General features: G+C 52.1%; 1 protein-coding gene across 1 annotated transcript; it reads right to left on the bottom strand.

Moving 5' to 3' along the window:
* Positions 1-579: 579 nt before the first annotated feature.
* On the bottom strand, positions 580-18,504 carry PEX19 (peroxisomal biogenesis factor 19). The gene is made up of 8 exons (XM_084823552.1): positions 18,420-18,504; positions 16,692-16,807; positions 15,742-15,907; positions 5,770-5,855; positions 4,741-4,902; positions 2,349-2,525; positions 2,071-2,115; positions 580-1,753 (listed from the first exon to the last, which is right to left on the bottom strand). The coding sequence occupies exons 1-8, from the start codon at positions 18,484-18,486 to the stop codon at positions 1,673-1,675; spliced, it is 900 nt and encodes a 299-aa protein (XP_084679678.1). The 5' UTR covers positions 18,487-18,504; the 3' UTR covers positions 580-1,672.
* Positions 18,505-19,111: the final 607 nt, after the last annotated feature.

The following is a 19,111-nucleotide window of genomic DNA, read 5'->3' on the forward strand; positions in this document are numbered from 1 at the left end:
ATTTTTAAACCTTTTGTTATGAAAAAAAAAATACTGTTGGGAGTCATGCCCCATAACTAATTAATACATTGCATACACCAGTATCAACACCTTATTAAGTACCCAGTCAGTGAGCAAATAAACTCCACTTCTTGGTAAGGCATTTAAAAGTGACCAGATCAGGAACAGGAGCTGCCCACTCTTGCCATCTGCAGCAGGAAACCAGGCTCACAACTGCAGGATTGGGAGGAGCTTCCTCTCTTGTGGCTCCAGGTTAAACTTCTGTCAGACACACAGGAGCAGGCTGCACCATTGTGGGTTTTGACTTCCGGGCACTTGGCAACCCTTGAAAATATATGCGCCAACGATTCACCCAATGGACAGTGGTTAGGAGGAGGATGACAGACCAAGAGTGTATTCCTTCGTCTGTTTACTCGGAAGCAAGCTCTGAGTCCACTGGGGCCTACTGATTTGCTTGCTTACCCCCATACGTGCTTATGATTGATACCAGAGGTATGGACTTCACCCCTGGCACAAAGACTACTTACACACCCACACACAATTCCCCCATTTCAGTCAAGGAAAAGGCAGAGAAGCAAAAGAGATCAAAGGATAACCGTCCATCTTTATTTGAATAATTAGCCTCACCAAAAATCCCACAAAGTTCTGCCGGTCCCAGCCAGGGAAGGAGCGAGAAATCCAGCACTGGACTTAGCTCCCCAGTCCCGCAGCTCTGGCAGAGAGAAGACACCCATCCAGCTGCCCTCACGCGCTGCCTCCCCCCCGCCCGCGTGAAGCCCACTTTCCAAGGCACTCCACTAAGCCTAACGAGCAGCAGCAGATTCCACCCCAGTAGCCTCTCAGTGCAGGCACGGCCAAGAAAGGTGTAGTGTTGACGTGACAGGGCGGGGGGAGATGTAAAAGCAGCAGCAGCGAGGAAAAGCTGGGTCCCAAAGGCAGCTGGTTCTGCACTGAGCAGGAATGGCCAAGGGCAGGGCCGTGTAGCCCGTCAGCTGGGGTGGCCGTCGCCTCAGCCCCAGGCGGGCAGGGTGGGCGAGCCGTGTGTGCCACTGGGACCCTATTCCCTCCTGCTGGTTCAAGGCCCTGTCAGGAGGAGATTTTGGTCCAGCGCCTACTGAGTTGGGTCCCCAGAAATAGCAGATGCAGCCAGCGGCACCTGCTGCCCGTGGCAGCAGCGCCACACCCACCCAACACCCCCAGAGCCCCACCCCTACCACAATTGCAGACCCATCGCCACTGCCACGGCCAATGGGGCATTTGCTCTGCAGGCGCCTTCTCCTCCCCTCCCTTTGCCTGCCAGACAGCAGCCCCCCATCTGGCTTGCTCCATCAAGAGCCAGCTGGACACCAGCAACCCCCCAGCTGAGCCTGGTCCGTCCATGAGTCCAGCCTGGCCTCCAGATGCATCGAGCCCAGGGACGCCTTTCGAGGTGCTGGGGGACAGCAGCGGGGCGGAGCCTGCAGGGCAGCAGCCACAGAGCCCCTCAGGCCCGTTTCAGCCCCTTGCCCGGATGCATATAAAACCGCACATCATACGCGCACAGCGTCAGCCTGGCCCCTTTAGGCACCTGGCGATTTCAGAAAACCAAAACAAAAAAGCCACCCTGCAGCAACTCCCCTCCTGGCGTCCGCCGCCCGCGTGTTCCTCTGTTCAGTCGGCGTGGGTGGAGGGGTCACATGATCCGGCACTGGTCTCCCGTGCTGGCAGCCTCTGGCAGATTCAGTCCTTCCAGGTCAAAGTTCAGGCCGGGTGGCTGGATGAGGAAGGAGGGAGAGGGAGGGGACATGAGCTAGCCGGACAGAGAGAGCCTGGCACACCACACACAGCCCCACCCAGTGGGACCTGCCTTCTCGGGATGCAGAAAAAGCCCAGGCAGGAGCAGTGGGGTGGGGTAGGCACATCTGCCCGCAAAGGTCCGCCCACTCAGCGGCTGCATCTCAGGGGACCTTTCTGAAATGCCCAGCCTCGCTCTCCTGCCAGCAAGAATGTCGCTCCAATTTCTAAAGAACTCCGAACCATCGACCCTGCATCACAGAGCAGAAGGCGGGAGGAGCCCATTGCCTGACTTACCGTTTCTCCGGCCAGTTCCTTAGGAGGGTGTCCCAGGTCCTGCAGCTGGGGGGCAGTCAGACAAGAGCCGCATCAGCATAGGCCCACAGTCAACTTAGTTTTCAGCCTGCTCATTTATACATTCCAGTTAAAACAAAGGCCATTTATTTTGTAGCTTTACTGTTGTACACCACCTGGGTGTGTTGCATAGGACAGGCGGGACAGAACCCTTTTAAGTAAATACAGTAACATACACACGAGCTCGACTTGCCTACCCCGTGGCCTCCTGACATCCTCACCTGCTGCATCAGGTCCAAGACTGTTTCGAAGCGGGCTTTGTGCTCGGTGTCGCCATCCGTGGGCTGCTCCGCCTCAAACTGCTCACAGATTTTACCCATGATGCTGTGTTGCTCCTGGTACTTCTCATACTGCTCCTTGGGCAAGGAGTCTCGGTGGCTCTGCAGCCACTCTGGATACTGGTGAGAGGGAAGGAGGGAGGGAGAAGCAGAAAAGCGACATGGTGAGCTGCTGCAATGGTGGGAGAAGGGGGCCAAGGTGCCCCAGAGCCACCCGTGAGACCACTTGCCTGCTTCCCTTGTAGGGCAGTTGCTCCAACTCCCTGACCATTTTGGTTGCCCTTTTCTGCATCTGTTCAAATTTCCAAAACGGGATCCAGGGGGGATCCAGGAAATTACAGGCCGGTTAGCTTAACATCCATTCCGGGTAAATTGGTCGAAAGTATTATTGAAGATAAAATTAGCGAGCATATAGAAGGACAAGCCCTGCTAAAAAAGTATCAGCACGGCTTCCGCAAAGGTGACTCCTGCCTCGGAAATGCCCAATGGTTGCCTCCTTTTGGGAGGAAGTTACTATACAGATAAATGTTGTATTGGAAAGCTCCTTAATATTTACTGATGTAAATGTTCTTTTAAATCACGTACCTGCTTCTTGGAATGTAACAAATGGTCAGCATAAATGGATTTTTCGTGCCCTTTTGTTTGCCAAAGACCGATACTATGTTATTGGAATGATAAAAGCTCACCACCTATAACGCAATGGACTGAAGACTGAACAACACTAGCAACATTTGAAAGAGTGGTATATAGGTGTAACTTGCAGATGGACTTATATGTGGACATTTGGTCTGCTTTTACTGAAGTTTATGTGTGAACTATTTTTTCCTTTTCTTTCTTTCTTGAATATTGTAATATTTGAATCTGAGGATTTTAGAACACGATGTTGTATAATATTTATTTATTGGTTTTGTTATGTTTTCGGTCTGTTTTATTAAAATCCACAATAGAAAATTGGGGAAAAAATTAAAAAAGGTAGCTCCAGCCCCACCAACCTTTTCGAGTTCTTTGAGAGTGTCAATAGACATGTAGACAGGGGTGATCCAGTAGATATTGTTTACCTGGACTTCCAAAAGGCTTTTGACAAAGTCCCTCACCAAAGACTCCTGAGCAAACTTAGCAGTTATGGAATCAGAGGCCAGAAATAAATATCATACTGCCCCTACATAAATCTATGGTGCAATCACACTTGGAATACTGCATACAGTTCTGGTCACCACACCTGAAAAAGGATATTGCAGAGGTGGAAAAAGTGCAGAAAAGGGCAACAAAAATGATCAAGGGGCTGGAGCATCTCCCATATGAGAGGTTACAACAGCTGGGATTGCTTAGCTTGGAAAAAAAGAGGGCAAGCAGGAACATGATACAGGTGTGAAGAATTAGGCATGGTGTAGAGAATGTGCAGAGGGAGACATTCCCTCTCTCATAATGCTAGAATCTGATGGAGTCATCCCATGAAGCTGGTTGGTGGGAGAGTCAGGACAGATCAAAGGAAGGACTTCTTCACACAGCACATAAACTGTGGAATTCGCTACCACAGGATGTAGAGATGGCCACCAATTTGGATGGCTTTAAAAGGGTATTAGACAAATTCCAGGAGGAGAAGGCTGTCCATGGCTACTAGTCCTGAAGGCTGTGTTCCCTCCAGGATCAGAGGCAGCGAGCCTATGTACATCAGTTGCTGGGGAACATGGATGGGAGGGTGCTGTTGCACTTGTGTCCTGCTTACGGGTTTCCTGTGGCAGCTGGTGGGCCAATGTACGAACAGAATGCTGGACTAGATGGACCCTGGGTCTAATCCAGCATGGTTCTTATGTTCTTAAACATAAAAGAAAAGGCAACTAAAATGATCAAGGCATTGGAACAACTCGTTTACAAGGAAAAGTTACAACATTTGGGCCTGTTCACCTTTATAAAAAAAGGTGAATAAAGGAGGACATGACAGAAGTGTCTAAAATGGTGCCTGGTGTGGAGAACCTTACAGAGAGACGGTTTCTTTCCTCTCTCACTAGAACCCAATGCGGGTCATGCCATGAAGCTGAATGGCAGGAGATTCAGGACAGACAAAACAAGTCCTTCCTGCAACACAAAGCCAACCTACAGAAGTCCCTGCCGCAAGGTCTGGTATGCCTTGAAAGAGGATTCGACCGCTGCGCAAAGGACCAGGCTTTCAATGGCTACTAGGCATGAGGGCTACATGCTACCCGCAGGATCAGAGGCTGGGGAACAACAGGGGGAGTGGCCTGCAGCCCTCTGGCTGGGCACTGTGAGGAAGAGGATGCTGGAATAGACGCCCCCCGCCCGCCTGGGCCGGCCGCGGGCAATCCTGCCGCCACACCTTCTCCGTGATCTCCTTGAGGGAGGGGTAGAGCACGTCCTTCGAAAGCAGGTTCTGCATGATGCTCTGCATGACGGGCAGGAGGCTCCCTTCGCCACTGCCCTCCTCCAGGCCCAGGCCCTCCATGGTGTTTGCCAGCTCCGCCTCTGACACACTGGAGTTCTGCAGAGGGAGAGATCAGGGCACACCAGTCACGGAAGCCGGCCCAAGGGAGGCCTGGGGCGCCCCGGGCCTCACAGCCTGCTCCTAGGCCCGCTCCCCAGCAGCCCTTCCCTGCCACGAGATGCCCCTGGGCCGGTCCTGGGGAAGCGCCGCCCAGCATTCAGGGGCCACTGCGGCTGGAACCAGGACTTGCGCTGTCTGGACCTGCTTCTGCTCTGGATACGTCTGCCGCAGGGCTGGGCAGTATGCGGTCCTCCAAAGATGGTTGAACGGAAACTCCCATCACCCCTCCCCCTTGGCCATGCTCGCTGGGGCTGATGGGAGTCACAGTCCAACCACCCCTGGAGGGCTACAGCCCCCCCGCCCCTGATCCGGAGGTTGTTAGTCCCTGTGGAGCATGGAGCTCCGTCTCTGTCCACAAACCCAGGACAGAGGGGAAGGGGAGGCCGGTGGCCGCTTGCGATCCGGAGGGAGGGAGGGCTCGGGGAGGCAGGAGAGGGCTCCAGGCCCCCACAGCCAGCCCCTGAGTCCTGAGGTGGCAAACCTCTTTCCGCCCATGGGCCAAATTCTGTTCCGGAGGAGCTCTCGGGCCCACGTTCCCATGTGGGCCGGACAAAGGCGAAGGGAGCAAGGCCCAAAGACCAGTATGTCACAGTAGCAGAGCCTGAGGAGCAGCATCTCCACCATTCAAAATGGCGCAAAGCCAGGAAGCCACACGACGGTCGGTGGCTGGGGGAAAGGAGTTGGGGGCACCTGGGGAAACACGCGAGGGCTGGACTGGGGCCCCAGCGGGCCGGGCTCAACACCTCTGCTGCCAGGGCCAGGAACCAGGCAGCACTCCACTCCTCTGCCCTGGCGGGCGCTCACCTGCAGGTCGTTGGCGTTCTTGGCCAAGCCGCTGAGCGTCTCTTTCAGGCAGGAGGTAAACTCCTGCTGGGAGCCGGGGTCACTTCCTGCAAAGGGGAGGGAGACGCCGTTATGGAAGAGGCCACCCTTCAAGAACCACATGGGGAATGCTGCAAAGGGCCCACAGAAGTGGCTACAGGCAGGCCACGGAGCCCAAGAATCTGGCACACTGAAGCGAGCGGCTTCTCCAGAGCAGTGCTGTTCTTGTCACTGCCCCCAAAGCCCAGGCAAGCAAGAGAGGCTGGCCCGGCCAGAGAAGGCGCCGTTGCCGGGAGCTCGCTTCCCCCGCCCTGCCAGAAACGACACTCAAGAGTCTCCGGCTGATAGTCGCTGTGCCAGAACTGCAGAGGGAAGGGGAAAGGGCATGGCTGCTGCTGGCTACGGGAACAATTTATTTTATTTATTTCATTTCTATACTGCCCAACAGCCAAAGCTCTGAGTGGTTCACAAAAATTAAAACCAAAGCGCACACAACAAAACAATACAAAGTATATAGAACATTAAAACCGCAGTAAACAATACAACCAGAATAAAACCTAGCTGCAATGCAGGGATTTAAAATCCAGATTTAAAATAGCAAAGCTAAAAGTCTAAAAGGCTAAAATGCCTGGGAAAATAAAAAGGTCTTCACCTGGCACCGGGAAGAATACAACGTAGGTGCCAGGCGAACCTCACTAGGGAGCTCATTCCACAGCCGGGTGCCGCAGCAGAAAAGGCCCTCCTCCTAGTGGCCACTCGCCTCACTTCCTTTGGCAGGGTCTCTCGGAGAAGGGCCGCTGAGGATGATCTTAAGGTCCGGGCAGGCACATATGGGAGGAGGCGACCCTTCAGATAACCTGGCCCCAAGCCGTTAAGGGCTTTGAATGTTAATACCAGCACTTTGAATTGGGCCTGGAAATGGACTAGCAGCCAGTGCAGCTGAAAAAGTACCGGCGTAATATGAGCTCGTTGGCCAGTCCCTGTTAACAGTCTTGCTGCCCTATTTTGGAGCAGCTGAAGTTTCCGGACCGTTTTCAAAGGCAGCCCCACATATAACGCATTGCAGCGATCCAGACTAGAAGTTATCAGAGCATGGATAACTGTAGCTAGGCTCTCTCTGTCCAGATAAGGGTGTAGTTGGTATACCAGCCTAAGCTGATAAAAAGTGCTCCGTGTCACTGAGTTCACCTGTGCCTCAAGTGACAGTTCTGGGTCCAAGAGCACCCCCAAACTACGAACGAGATCTTTTAGGGGGACTGCAACCCCCTCCAGAACAGGTGGAATGTCACCTAACCAGGCAGACAAACCACCCACTAACAGCACCTCCATCTTGTCTGGACTGAGTTTCAGTTTATTGGCCCTCATCCAGTCCATTACTGTGCCCAGGCCCTGATTCAGAACAGCCACTGCCTCACCTGGGTTTGACGAGAAAGAGCCTCAGTGAAGCAAGAGCTCCAGCAAGGGAGAATCAGCCTGGCCCAAAGGGCATTCAAAGGCTCCCAGTTCTCCCTCCCCTCCCCTTGTGTGTCCCGTCATTTTAGCTGTACGCCTGAGGGCAGGGCCTACCTCTCTTTCTGACAGATGGGAGCCCCACTGGGAGACAATCACTGTCTGCAAAGTAGGATGAAAACGTAGCAAGTACATAAAATAGAGGCAAAGAACCGGCAGGCCAAGTGAGGGAGGCTAGCTGGACTTGCAAGAGCTCCCTCCCTTTACACAAACAGGGTATCCAACTTCTATACAGCATTTTTGGTCCTGCCTGTGTTTCACGATGCGTTGTCGGAAATTATACCCATTGAATATTTTTATTACTGAGAGTCACCGTGGGTTCAGGGTTTGGTTCCCCCCGCCCCGGCAGTTTTTAAATGGGTCTTAACAATTTGGCTATTCCAATCTGCTTTTACCTGCATAAAGCTGCCAGTGTATAATTTTCCCTGCCATGGTTCTATCTCTGTATTATGCTAGGTGGGTACAGTTTTATGATTTATATTGTTCTTATGCCTTTCATTGTGAATTGCCTTGGGAGGGCCCCGGGCCTGGAAAGAAGTCTAAAAATACCTAAATCAAAATTTTAAAATTAACTAAATAGAAGAGGCTCTTTAGACATCACAAAGTGATGTTTAAACATCACAAACTGAGACATTTTTAAACATCAGAAAATGCTGTAAAGCTGAGTTTAGTCATATGAGATAAACATTCTTAACACCAGCAGTTTCCACACTGCCTTATCACTGTCTGGTTGGGAGACTGATCTATCCACTGTGTGTTAAGAAAGAGTATATATCACAGCTGACATGCATTGTCATTTTTCATTGTCACTTTGAAGGAGCCTCTTTCTAAAGAAACATACAAAGACACGCACCTACTCCCACCGCATATCCAAAATACCTTAATTGTGAATTAATGCATTTTTCTAACAGCAACCTCAGCCAGCTTTATTCTGTAGTAGCAATGTAGAGGGTCAGACTAAGTAGCCTCATGTTCTTGCTGAGCTCTTGCTCTCTGAAATATATGTTTGTAAGCTGACGAGACACAGGAATTTCTTATCTTGTCAACAAAGGCTAAGGTCACAGAGTTGTATATCAAGTTCTCTGCTGTTCTCTGCTTATCATGCCCTATAACCCATTTCCTGGGATATAAACAATGGTGCTAGGAGAAGAAATGTTGAGGACTGCAACCTCACACGGGAGGGAGAGGAGGAGCCGTTTCCTATGTGTCATTATATCTATAAAAACAATCTGCTGATGTAAATCGGGGCTTTTGGCTCTTTGGAAGTGATTCCATCCATAAAGCCCGCGCGTTAATAAAGAAAAACTCTTTTTCCTTCACTCCGTGGTCTCTCTGACTCTGATTTCTGCAACATAAATGGTGCCGTGACTCAGATTGTGGCAGGCACTGAGACAGAGAGGTGGCAGTTGCCTGCTCTTAATCGCCGCACCGGGAGGGAGAGCTTGGCGCACGCCTCTCTTTCTTGGCGCCACCGACCTTTTTGTCGGGTGAACGGGAGAAAGCCTGCGCCGGGACTGCCCGAACGGCTGTGCGCGTCAAGAGACCCTTGGGAAGTGGAGGAAGGAACTTGAGCCCTGCCCATAATGCAGCTGCAATTGAGTTGAAACCCACATTGAAGCCTTTAGGAGAAAAGCAAGTATATGGAGTTAAAAGAGGGCCCCGCCTTTAGGAGAAAGGCCAGTGTAAGTATACGTATACAAGGGGAACCCACCCAGTTGGGGTGGAAGGGGGACTTGATCACTCCCCGAGCAGGCACTAGTACTCAGCAAGGCGCTGAGGAAACTGCTTCGCTCTAGTGGAACAGTGGGATAGCGGGCGGCAGGAACGTATAAATGAAGTGATGAAAAATTGTGTGAGTGGCTACTGCGGTTCCTGTCGCATACCGTCGACCGTCCGGGTGCCCAGGCCAGTAGCAAAGTGCGTGGTGTGAAAAGTCCTCTTGTGTCGGCCAGTGAGACCCCCTACTCACTGACCAATCCCCTTCCCTCTTTGTGTCCGTCTTCATCTTAAGTGGGAGGCTATGGGAGGTGGGGGAAGCAAGACTTGCACCCCCTTGAGATGTATGTTAAAAAAAAAAATTAAGGATTCAGAATAGAGAGAGGAAACAGCAAAAAAGCTCAAGGCCGAGCTGAGAGGAAAAAAAAACAATAAGATCTGAGGCTGTTAATTAGAGAAATGTTGCAGGACAGCCTGGCTTTTAACGAAGTGTGGGAGTGTGAGGCCGAAGAAGTAGCTGTTAGCCTAGTGCGCCTGGAAGGAAGGCAGGAGAATTGCCCACAACGTTCTGAGTTGTGCAACATCATCACCTCGCCTAACTGGGATGAAATCCCTAAGAAATAGAAACTGAAAATGAAGACCCAAAAGATAAAGGCGCAAAATAGAGTAAAAATGAAGAATCAGCCCCCAGGGCACAGGCTAGACCCCTCTTCAAGTGGAAAGTGTGCCACAGGACAGTCCCAAGGCAGAATGGAGAGGAAAGACCATGTTGAAGATCTCTGTCAAGGTAACCATGTTTAGCTTTGAACTGTCCTGGAATTTCATAGAGCCTGTAGATACTGACCATCAGCTACATGATTTATGAAGAGCGTAACCATTAAGCTTTTGCCGTGGGATTCCCTGCAATAAAGAAATCTCACTGATTCGAGTGTCCAGTGTTAGACTGCCTGAGTGTGTGTGCTGAAGAGACCAAGAAACCAAACAGCATGTTCCTAGCCAAGCCAAAATCACGCTACTACCATGCTCCTGGAAGCTGCAATAAACTGTGTAAGCTGGGAGACCCAACCTGATTGAGAAGAAAAGAAGATATTGGAGTAACTGTCTTAAAAAAAAAACAGTGAGATCTGTGTAGCTGGCTAGCTGACGCTGTCAGTAATGTTACAACTTTAAATTAAGACTGTTTTCCTGTTTGAGACCCCAGCGAAGAAAGCTGACCTGAGTTATTTGTTGCCCGTGCCAAAGCAAAGATTTGGCTGCCCTGTACCTCATCGTGTCCTGTTTTAAGCCTGGGATTTACAAATACAAACAAACTGGAAAGCTTGCCTTTGAAGTCCTGCAAATCACCCCACCGCCTCCCCGAAGAAGATTAATGGCTGCCTGAAAAATGCAAGTATAAGGCGATGCCCATCACCCCCCAGCGTCCTGCGTTTCGGCACTTTGCTTTCGTGTACCAGGTTGAGGGAGAAGAGAAGAAAAGAGGTGTGTGTGTGTGTGTAATATTGTAAATCCCTGGCTAGCTTGTCTAGTGATAGATAGCCCCGAGAGCTTTCCCCCCCTAATTGCTGGATCTGCTCCATCATGCCCTACCATGCAAGAAGTGTTTCCATTCATTGTGTTAAATTGCAAAAAAAGTTTGTTGTATTTTATGATTTCTTAGCTATCATAAAATATATGTGATATTTGCAGATTAGTGTTAGTTGCAACTCCAAATGATACTGAGTGTGGTTCCCAATGGTTGACAAGAGAAAACACAAAGACAAGTAGAGAAAGACAGAAACAAGTAGAGAAAGACAGAGAAATAGAGAAAGTGGCAGACAGATAGAGAAGAGGAAAAAAAAGAAGAAAGAGCAGGCAAGAGGCAAAGAGAAAGAACATTTGTAGAGAAAAAGCGTGGCCATAGTTGCCCCCAGGGTGAACTGGAAGCAGCTGATTATGCCTAGAGCTTATTACCTGGTGGTAAAGTAGCCACAATAATGTAATAGTTCTTTAAGATGAGAAAATGTAACTAGAAGAAGAAGAGCCTATCCCAAATGTGCGTCATTGGGACTAGTGTAGGGCAGAAAGGTTTAAGTAAGTGAGTTTAACTTGCAAAAAAGACAAATAAAGAGACAAGGCTGGTGCATGGAGCGGAGAGTTTTATATAAAAAGTTTAAAACATGATCTGCAATACAGGCAGATCAGCAAGAGAAAGAAAGCAAGAGAAAAAAAGCAAGAGAGGGAGAGAGAGATTTCTCTTTCCCAACACACAAGCGGGGCTAGAACGCCTCACCCAGTATAAAACCCTGCTGTTAAAAGCCATGAGGGCAGGTATGAATAAGTCAGTTAATATGACCAAGGTGTCTAAAGTGCTGCAAGGTGCCACCGAGGCCCCAGCGCGTACTTAGAGCGTCTTTTAAATGCCTATCGCCAGTATACCCCCCTCGACCCAGAGGCCCAAGAAGACGTAGACGAAAAAATAGAAGACGACCCAGAAGAAGCAGAGGATTCTTAAGAAAGAACCAGCGTGCCCAGTGTGGACAAGACAGACATTGGTGGCATGAATGCCCAAATAAAATGAATCAAATACACAAAGAAGAGAACCAAAGGGGCCAGAATGGGCGAGGGAGGAAACAGCTTGGTTGGCAACCAAACTGGCAAAAGCAGGGGTCTATAAAAATGTATAAAGAAGCCCCCTTCATTAAAGTGGCTAAAGCCAAAAGTCTAAAATAAGACAAACCGGGCCCCCTTAATCTCAGCCCCGGGGAACCCCTAGTCACCGCCACTGTGAGGGGCCGTGACATTGACTTCATGATTGACACTAGAGCGGCATCAAGAGCAAGCAAACGTTAGCCTTAAACAAGAAGTCCAAACACTGGGTGAAGTTCTTCAAGCCCAGCATCGTTTTGTCTTAGAAAATAGGCCCCAATTCCCATCACAGAAGTTCATCCTTTCCAACCAAGAGATGAAGTATGGGTTAAAAAGTGAAAAATAGCCCTTTAACTCCCAAGTGGAGAGGACCAAAAACTGTCATACTTTCCACCCCCACAGCCGTGAAGGTAGCTGAAATTAAACCCTGGATACATTGGACACGAGTCAAGAAAGCAAAGGGGAAAGTGGACTGTAGCTGAAAATCCTTTAAAAGTCATTCTAAAGAAACAGTAAGAAAACTCAGGCTAGACCCTACTGTGGGCACACCTGGAGACCGCCCACCTAGCATACGGTCAGACCTGCAACTGGAGAGAATTGAAGAAGGGGACTAGACCCTACTGCAGCTAGCCAGGTGATAGCTGCCCAGCGTACGGTCAGATCCCAAAGAAAACAAAACATGCAGGTTGTAGTAGTAGTGTTGTGTTTTTTTTAATAACGTGTACTAAAGGGGGGTCTGCCCCTGGAGGGGGAAGTCTGTCCCAACGACTTGCTGATAATTACTGGCTTCACCTGGCTAACATCACGGAAGTAGAACATTTTTGTTTGCCAAGAGATATATCTACAAACAGGCTTTTTTTAATCTCTTTCTCCTCCATCATTTAAGCTGTGAAGTACACCAAACGCTTTGTTGTTTAAATTTGACTGATAATAGTAATGCTGTAGATGTTCAAATCAATAACCTGCATAATATAGTAGCTGACATAACAATGGGACAAAACAATTGGCTAAATTAGTTAACCTCTTGGCTCCCAAATTTTAGCTGGCTTAAAGCATTGTTCATCCTAATTCTACCAGTGTTGTTCATAGGGGTACTGTTATGCCTTTGCATGCCTTGTTTTACACGGTTTAACCAATCTGTTTTATGTCTCAGCTAGTAAAACTGCCGCCCTCTACACTCTAATAGCCCAACAAGAAATGAAGTAATATGTCTGTTATAAAAAGTTTTGTATTGTGCTTTGCAGACTATTATGAGCATTCGCTTATCAGAAATGCTATAATTGTAATAAAATTATGCATTTAAGGGGGGAAATGTAGTAGCAATGTAGAGGGTCAGACTAAATAGCCTCATGCCTCATGTTCTTGCTGAGCTCTTGCTCTCTGAAATATATGTTTGTAAGCTGACGAGACACAGGAATTTCTTATCTTGTCAACAAAGGCTAAGGTCATAGAGTTGTATATCACGTTCTCTGCTGTTCTCTGCTTATCATGCCCTATAACCCATTTCCTGGGATATAAACAATGGTGCTAGGAGAAGAAATGTTGGGACTGCAACCCCACACAGGAGGGAGAGGAGGAGCCGTTTCCTATGTGTCACAATATCTATAAAAACAATTTGCTGATGTAAATCGGGGCTTTTGGCTCTTTGGAAGTGATTCCAGCCATAAAGCCTGCGCGTTAATAAAGAAAAACTCTTTTTCCTTCACTCCGTGGTCTCTCTGACTCTGATTTCTGCAACAATTCAACTCCAGGCAAAATTAATTTTGCTGAAGGAAGTTACTCTGCTTATATATATATATATATATATATATATATATGTGTGTGTGTGTGTGTGTGTGTATATATATATATATATGTATGTGTGTGTGTAAATATATGTATGTATGTATACAGTTGCAATCAAAATTATTCAACCCCCATTGCAAATCAGGTTTCTTGTCAAAATTTACAGACTTTCAGCTGTTTGCAATGAACAAATCAAACAAAAGCAATTGAAATAGCTCAACACAACAAATGCTTCAAGAGGTTTCCCCAAATTCAACTGAAAATGCAACTTCTAATGACTTCTCCAGTCTCAAAAGTATTCAACCCCCTGAACAGAATCCCTCACAACAGCAGAAATATGCAAAACAGGTGTTGTCTCAAGCACACCTGATGCAAGGAATCAAGGGCTTCATTAGTTGCCCCAGGTGTGCTTGAGCTGGAACACATGACATACCTGAACTGGCGAGGGGTTTGCTGAGTGTCACGTGTGACTGCATGTTAGAAATATGGCTATGTCAAAAGAATGGTCCAAAAAGTTAAGAGAAGAGATCATCGCCCTTCACAAACAAGGGATAGGATACAAAAAGATAGCAAAGGCACTGAATGTTCCTAGAGACACCGTAGGAAGCAAAGATCGCAAGTTCAGCGCTCAAGGAACAGTGGTTACACTACCTGGACGGGGCAGAAAAAGGAAGCTATCAACGGCTGCAACCAGATTTCTGAGAAGGCAGGCTAAGAAAAACCCTCAAGTGACTGCAAAAGACCTGCACAAGACTTGGTGGCAACAGGCACTGAGGTTTCAGTGAGTACAGTAAGGCGCGTACTAAACGCAGAAGGTTTCCATGCCAGAACTCCAAGACGTACACCACTACTGACCCAAAAGCACAAGAAATGTCGGCTCCAAAATGTCGGCTCAAAATCATATAAATAAGCCACAGAAGTTTTGGGATTCTGTTCTGTGGAGCAAATGAAACAAAACTGGAACTTTTCGGCCGGATGGATCAGCGGTATGTCTGGAGGAGGAAGAATGAAGCACACGCTGAAAAGAACACGCTGCCCACAGTTGAGCAGGGTGGTGGCTCGGTGATGCTCTGGGGCTGCTTTGCACCCTCTGGCACTGGAAACCTGCAGCGTGTGGAAGGCAAGATGGATTCACTGACGTATCAGGAAATCCTAGGAGAAAATGTCATGCCGTCTGTGAGGAAGCTGAAGCTTGGGCGTCAGTGGACAATGATCCTAAGCATACCTCAAACTCCACCAAGCCTTGGTTGCTGAAGAAGTCCTGGAAGATTCTACAGTGGCCATCACAGTCACCTGACTTGAACCCCATAGAAAATCACTGGTGGGATTTGAAGAAGGCGGTTGCAGCACGCAAACCCAAGAATATTACTGAACTGGAGGCCATTGCTCAGAAGGAATGGGCTAAGATTCCTCAGGAACGCTGCCAGGAGCTGATGTCTGGCTATGCATCTCATTTGCAGCAGGTCATAACAGCAAAAGGGTGCTCTACTAAAGATGCTTTCCATGAAGGGGTTGAATAATTTTGAGACTGGAGAAGTCATTATAAGTTGCATTTTCAGTTGAATTTGGGGAAACCACTTGAAGCATTCCTTGTGTTGAGCTACTTCAATTGCTTTTGCTTGATTTGTTCACTGCAAACAGCTGAAAGTCTGTAAATTTTGTCAAGAAACCTGGTTTGCAATGGGGGTTGAATAATTTTGATTGCAACTTTATGTATGTCAGAAGACAACCTGATCCTGCAAAGAATCAAATCAGCTACAAGAGAGAAGCCCAGAACCACATCCTGCGCTCCTGGATCAGGCCAAGGTGGGGCCATTTAGCCTCCCACCCCAGCAAAAGCCCTTCTTTGTTGCTTGTCCCCAGCACGTGGGTAGACAGAGACAGGTTGCCACTGAACAGAGAGGTCCCATGGAACCATCATGGCTAATAGACCCTAACAGACCCCCTCCCCCTGCATGGATTTGCCTAATCCCCCCACCCCTGCCTTGACATCCATCTAACCCAGCGGCCCTCACCTCCCCGCGTGGCAGCAATTCACGTGTGTTTATTTATTCTAAAATTAAATGCCAACAGTTCCTAAAGTGGTTAACAGATATAGAGAAATCTTCGCTCTGCAAAGAAAGCAGGCTAGGAATTCAGCCACAACTGAGCCAGAAGGGGGGCCGGAAGGTTCCGCTGAACGCAAGAAGCTGGTCGCCGGATAACGACGCCTGACCTCCCCAGCTGGGGCCGTCCAGATGTCAACTAGTCTCCCCACAGGGCAGAAGCCGAGCGAAGGACAGAGCCCTGGCCCCCGCTCCCGCCCCCATCACCCCTCACCGACTCGGCCTGCCGCCTCCGAGAGCTTCTGGAACTGCTCCACCAGGTGCGGCTCTTCCTCGGCCAGCTCCTTCATGGCCTTCTCGAACTCCGCGGTGGCCTGCGAGGCCAGCTCACCGTCGAAGAGGTCCTGGAAGAACTTCTCCTGCGACGCAAAGAGGGAGTCCTGGAAGGAGAGGAGGTGGGTCAGCAGGTGGCGGAGTGCTTCGGCCCAGCCCTGGCTTTCATTTTCGGCTGACAGCCACCATGGGCCTCCCTTTGAGAGACCACAGGAGGGCTGGCCCAGAAAACCTTTGTCTAGCCAACCTGCCCATTGGTGGGGCATCAACAGCCCCAGCAAAAAGTAAGAGCTGCTGCCATTCTTTTTTTTTTACTTATTTAAATGCCATTTACTTATTTACTTTCTGTGCATTGTTTAATATCAGTTGTTGTTGGGAGACAGGAGTAGGGAAGGAAACGGAGAAAGACGAAGGGGAACGTCTGGGGAATAATACTATATAAAACAACAGGAAAATGTTGAAATAGACTACTATTATTTTTCAAAAAAGAACACACCCCAATTCGCGAGTATGGCCCTACCTATTCACCTGGCAATACCACTCGCTCGCCAGAAGAGAGCAGGCAACGGGGTTATTCACCAGCCAGGGATGTGTTCCCATGTGGCGACCTCCATCATCCACACAATAATCCATCATCTACCCACACTAATATGCCCATCTTACAGAGTGGAGACAGCAACACACCCAGCGGAAGATCCTTCTGGAGTAGAGACCGGTGTGCAAAGCCCCACACGACTCCCACCCGCCCACACTGAGCCAGCGCAAAGGCACGCAAGGCCGGCATCTGTGTTCTCGGAACCCTCTCCTCCCTGCCCCCACTTCCCACGTGTGCCACGTGGCAAAGGGGACTGACGCCCACTCTAAGGTGGGTGCTCATCTCATCTTCCCTACTTTGGCTGCGTCTCCCGGCGACTTCTCAGAGCTGCTACTGTCCCCAACAGCATCAGTGGGAGGGGGCGGGGTGGGCACAGGGGCTGGCTTGGTCTTATCGAAGTCATCGAGAGCACCTTGACGAGACATGGAGAGAAAGAGGAGTGAGAATTGCACAGAGGCCTGAAGGGCGGGGGGCGCCGCCATTCGAGAAGCACGGGCAATTCCGCCAACGCACGGAGCAAAGGCGCAAAAACTCCAGCTCCTGTTTGTTAGCCTCCAGAGCAGGAGCAACGCTGGGGGGCTTTTTAAAGTGCTAAGATGCGCTTTAGTCTTGTCGCTCTGCTACATATGTTTTATGCTCCAACTGCACTGTTATTGTGCACCTACGTTTGTTTAAGCTACGTAGGGCAGAGAACTTTGGTGACACAGAAACATCAAATAAATAACACGAGAACATTCGAACGCAGCAGCGGGTGTGTGCATCTCCCCCAAATCCGGAAGGCAAATCGAACACGGTGGCAGGGCCAGGCCGTTCTTTGATGCTCTGACTTGGATTCCCGCATTGAGCAGGGGGCTGGACTCGATGGCCTCGTAGGCCCCTTCCAGCCCTACTATTCTATGATTCCCTGAGGGCAGGTGCTCCCCTGGGGAACCCCAGGCCACGAAGTGGGCAGAACCGCAGGGGCCCTCTGTAGGCCACCTGCAGGCTCAGAGGAGCCAAATTTCTCCCCACCTGGCTTGGCCGCAGCTCCTGCCCGTCCCCCCTCCCCGAATGCAACCTCTCTGCCGCAGCAGGGGGAAGGTGACCTTGCAAGGCCTCCTCCCAACTGAGCTCCACCAAGCTCCCGACTCTGACTCGGCCCGCCAAGCCAAGTCCACCTGGGCGGGCGGGCGCTGCGGCACTCGTGTCCTGCTTGTGGGCGTCCCGCGGGCAGCTGGTCGGCCGCTGGGTGAACAGAGGGCTGGGCCCGGGGGACCGATCCGGCCTCAGGGCTCTTCCGAGGCTCCCGCGCGTTCCTCGGGCAGGGCCGATGTGCAGCTGGGAGAGGCCCGTCGCGAGGGGCAGCAGCGCGCCGCCCGCAGGGTGGCGGAAGGACGAGCCGGGGTTCAGCCCCCGGCCCCGCGCTGCTCGCGGAGCCGCTCCGCCCCCCCATGCAGCCTTGTCCGGGCGCGGGCGTGAACTCCGCCACCGGGAGCGCGGTGCTGCGCCCCCCGCCAGCCTCCCCGCGCCGCTCCGCAAGGCGGGCGCCGCCTCCCCACCCGGGCGCCCTCCAGACGCCCGGCTTCGGCCCCCGGCGGCCCAGCCGGCGCGCCCACGCCGGGGGTGAAGGGAACGCGCCTGCGGGCGCCCGCTCGGGGAAGGCTGGCCCGGGGGCTTCCACAGGCCCCAGCGCCGCCCGCCTCCGCCGCTCGCTCCCGGGCCGGCTCCGGGCCGCCGCGCCCCGCCCTTTCCCGAGCGGCGCTGCCGCGGGCGGGGAGGCGCTCGGGCCGCGCCGCCGAGCCCAGCAGCCCTGCCGGCCTCGCCGGCGCTCCGGCCCTGGGCCGCGCTCGGGCCGGGCGCGCGCGCGCCGCGGCCACGGGAAGCGCCGGGGCGGCCCGGCCCCCGCCCGCGGCGGGCCACGCGGGAGCGGCGGCCTCCTCCGCGCGCCAGGCCCGCGGCCCGGCCCGGCCCGGCCCCGAGGGCCCGCGGCTGCCCCTGCCGCGCCCGGCGCCGCCCGGCTCGGGGCGCGCCCTCGGCTTGCTCACTGTCCAGCAGCGCCTCCAGCTCGGCGTCCTCCTGCGGCGGCAGCTGCCGCGCGGCGCCCGCCGCCATTTCGGGGCAGGCGAGGGCGGGGCGGGCAGGCGGGCGGGCGGCCCTCCTCTCCCGGCGGGCGGCGGGCGGGGCCTCCCTCCCCGCCTCCCGGCCGAGAGGCGGGAGCGAGGCCGGCCGGCTCCCGAGGAGGGCCGGGCCGGGCCGGGCCGGGCGCGAGGAGCCGCCCTCGCGGCAGCAACGGCGAGCCGCCTCCGAGCCGCCGCCCGCGCGCGCGGCTCTCGCCCGGCCGGCCCGCGCGTGCCCGGCCCGCGTGCCCGCCGGGCTGCCCGGCGGGACCCTGGAGGAAGCCAGTTCGGGGCCGAGAGGCGGGGATGTGTCCCGCCTCCCTCGCGGGTGGGGACAGCGCAGGCCTCGCCTCCGCGAAGGCTGTCGACAGAGCGGCCCGCGGTGCCCTGATGAGCGAGCTGGCTCGAAGTGGGCCAGATGAAACAACGATCCGGTGGATCCGCAGCTGGCTGCGGAATCGGACTCAAGGGTGCTGATCAATGGGACCGTCTCCAGCGGGAGAGGAACGAGCGGGGTGCCGCAGGGCTCAGGCCGGGGCCCGGTATGAATGACTCGGGGGAGAGGTGCAGGGAACGCTGATCACATCTGCAGATGACACCAAATTGGGCGGGGTGGCGAA

Source organism: Heloderma suspectum, chromosome 17 (genome assembly GCF_057233095.1).
Source record: "Heloderma suspectum isolate Gila_16-S chromosome 17, 16-S_ref, whole genome shotgun sequence".
NCBI lineage: Eukaryota > Metazoa > Chordata > Lepidosauria > Squamata > Helodermatidae > Heloderma > Heloderma suspectum.